Source organism: Notothenia coriiceps, unplaced genomic scaffold (genome assembly GCF_000735185.1).
Source record: "Notothenia coriiceps isolate Sejong01 unplaced genomic scaffold, NC01 NC01_scaffold00006773, whole genome shotgun sequence".
In the NCBI taxonomy this organism is placed as follows: domain Eukaryota; kingdom Metazoa; phylum Chordata; class Actinopteri; order Perciformes; family Nototheniidae; genus Notothenia; species Notothenia coriiceps.
Window position 1 is genome coordinate 526 of NW_011339474.1, and position 2,423 is coordinate 2,948.

A 2,423-nucleotide genomic window follows, 5' to 3' on the forward strand; every position below is an offset into this window, starting at 1 on the left:
TAATTAACTACGTCTGAAAGCAGAAGTCCAGGGCAAATAATTGCAAGTCTCTTCAGTGAGCATGTCACAAAACGAGATGCATTGTGGGACATGTAGTTTATTGGGCAACCTGCTTCTATGAAGTGGCATGTAACCGTATAATAAACCTATTATATTCTTTGCAAGCTCTTGCGGGGCCACATAAAATGAAGTCGCGGGCCGGATTTGGCCCCCGGGCCTTGAGTTTGACACCCCTGGACTATATGCATCACATTATGTGGAGAAGAACCGGGGTTTTTTGCTTTGTATGTCGGGAGCGGGAGATTCATGTGATTGGTTGTTGGTCGCGTTGCTCGCAAAAAATCCCCAAGCTTCAGATACGCCCACCTCCAAGATTTTTTTAACACTGCTGTGTGGACGTACCGTTATGGAGTCCTAACAAGGCCTAACGAGGCCTAGCCATACCGAGCGAGGGCGAGCAAGGCCGTGTAGTGGAAATGCGCCATAAGAAAGTAGAGCTAACACTGCAGACCAGCAAAGGAAACTGGTGTTAAGAACCATGGCAAAGGGAGACTTCAGACCATTCAAAACGGTTCCCTTAAAAGAGGCACTCAAGTGAAGGAGGAGCTGTTAAAAACATTCTACTATTATGTCTGCACAAGTCTAAGTTATTCGAGTAATGTTGTTCTTCTTTTTCCCTCGGTTATGTTTACATTTAACAAGTCTCGTACCTGGGGTGACCTCCTGCACCAGGATGGGGGTGGTGTAGGATAGAGTGAGGCCGTGAGAGTTGAGGTCCAGGTCCCGTTGGATCTGAACGATGAAGCGGAAGGGGTAATTCCTCTGATCGGAGCCGCTGCACTCTGACTTCCCGTCCACTCCAACACGCTCTCTGGAGAGGAGCAGATGCACATCAATTCAAAAGGGAAAACAAACCTTTTCAGAATCTGATTTGCATTTCTGCCCTGGTAGATTTCTGTGGTGAACAACTTCATATTTGTGTTTGTTAGAAAAGTAAGGAGAGATATAATATGTATAACACACAATAGCAACATACAGGACTTCCCTCCCTCAGTCAGAATGCATATATGTCAGATGAAGTTGAGACTCTAAATGCTGAATCTAAATAAGATAAAAACAGAGTTTACCTGCTCAGAGAGTGAGACCTGCTGCCCAGGTCTCGGGACCTCCTCAGCCATCGTCCCACCACCTGCTCTACCCGGCTGGTTCTACGGGAAGGGGAGCGGCTCCTGTCCTGCACCTCCATTTACCTACCAGGGGGTAAAGGACAAATCATTCATACAAACAGTACTAACACTGCAGTTATGTACATCCCGGACCAAGTGTTGGTGTGATGTAATGAAACTTTCATGCGTGAATCAAAACAAATCAAACATGAGGCAGTGAGCTTAGGGGCTGAAACCCCAATATATATATATTAGGGCCGGGACTTTAACGCGTTAATTAAGATGAATTAATTACACAAAAATTAACGCATTTTAATCGCACTTATTTTTGTACCGCGGAACGTTTCTCACTGGATGAGTTTCAGGGGTACCGATTATACTGGAGCACCAACTAACGTTCATGACTTCAGACAACAACAAACCACAGTGAACAATAGTCAAACATGAACGAAGAAGCTGATGAGACCGCTTTGGTTGGCCCCGTGGATGGGACATTTTGTTTTAAAAAACGGACGGATGGAAGCGTCGATAAGAGCACGGTTGTTTGCAAATTATGCAAAAAGAAATTCGCATATCACCGCAGCACATCAAGCCTCAAGTATCACCTGAATGCAAAACATATAGCAGTTAGCGTGGAAGCTAGCGTGGACGTTAGCCCGACTCGGAGTACAAGGACCCACACCCAATTCGCGTTGATCAAACAGTGGCATATGCAACAGAGAGATTTTATTTTTCATCAGGATATTGGAAGAATAGGAGGGATTGAGGTCAATCACTGGCACTTTTTTATTTTATTTTAAATGGTACACTTTATGTTGAACTATTTATTACGTTGTTGGTGCAACTGGCACTTTATGTTGAACTGTTTATTGTTTTGGCCAAGGTTATTGAGAGAGTTGGACTGAAATTGATTAGATTTTTTAAATCAACTGTTGGTAAATCAACAAAGTCTGTTATGGCCTCTGAAGCAACAGAGAGATGTTTTCTAATAGTCAGGGTTTCCAATGTTCTGAATGTACTTGAAAGTATTGTGTTTTACTTAAAAAACAAAGTGTTATAGTTTACAGAAGGTCTACCTACCTATAGGCTACCTGAATCTCTGAAATGTACTATATTCCTAAATATGCTATTGCTACACTTTATGGCAAAAATTTCACTTTTCTGTTGGTCTTGGTTAAGAACCTCCTTGATAAAAATAAACAATGTTTTGTTGCTTAAGCTTATGTATTCAGTCATTATTCAATGGTATACTAAAAT

General features: G+C 42.5%; 1 protein-coding gene across 1 annotated transcript; it reads right to left on the minus strand.

Moving 5' to 3' along the window:
• Positions 1 to 710: 710 nt before the first annotated feature.
• Positions 711 to 1,246, minus strand: LOC104943780 (FERM and PDZ domain-containing protein 1-like; the record flags this gene model as incomplete). The annotated part of the gene is made up of 2 exons (XM_010769247.1): positions 1,128 to 1,246; positions 711 to 871 (listed from the first exon to the last, which is right to left on the minus strand). Coding segments are annotated over exons 1-2 (280 nt in total), but the record flags the coding sequence as incomplete, so codon positions are not given.
• Between the last annotated feature and the right edge of the window lie 1,177 nt (positions 1,247 to 2,423).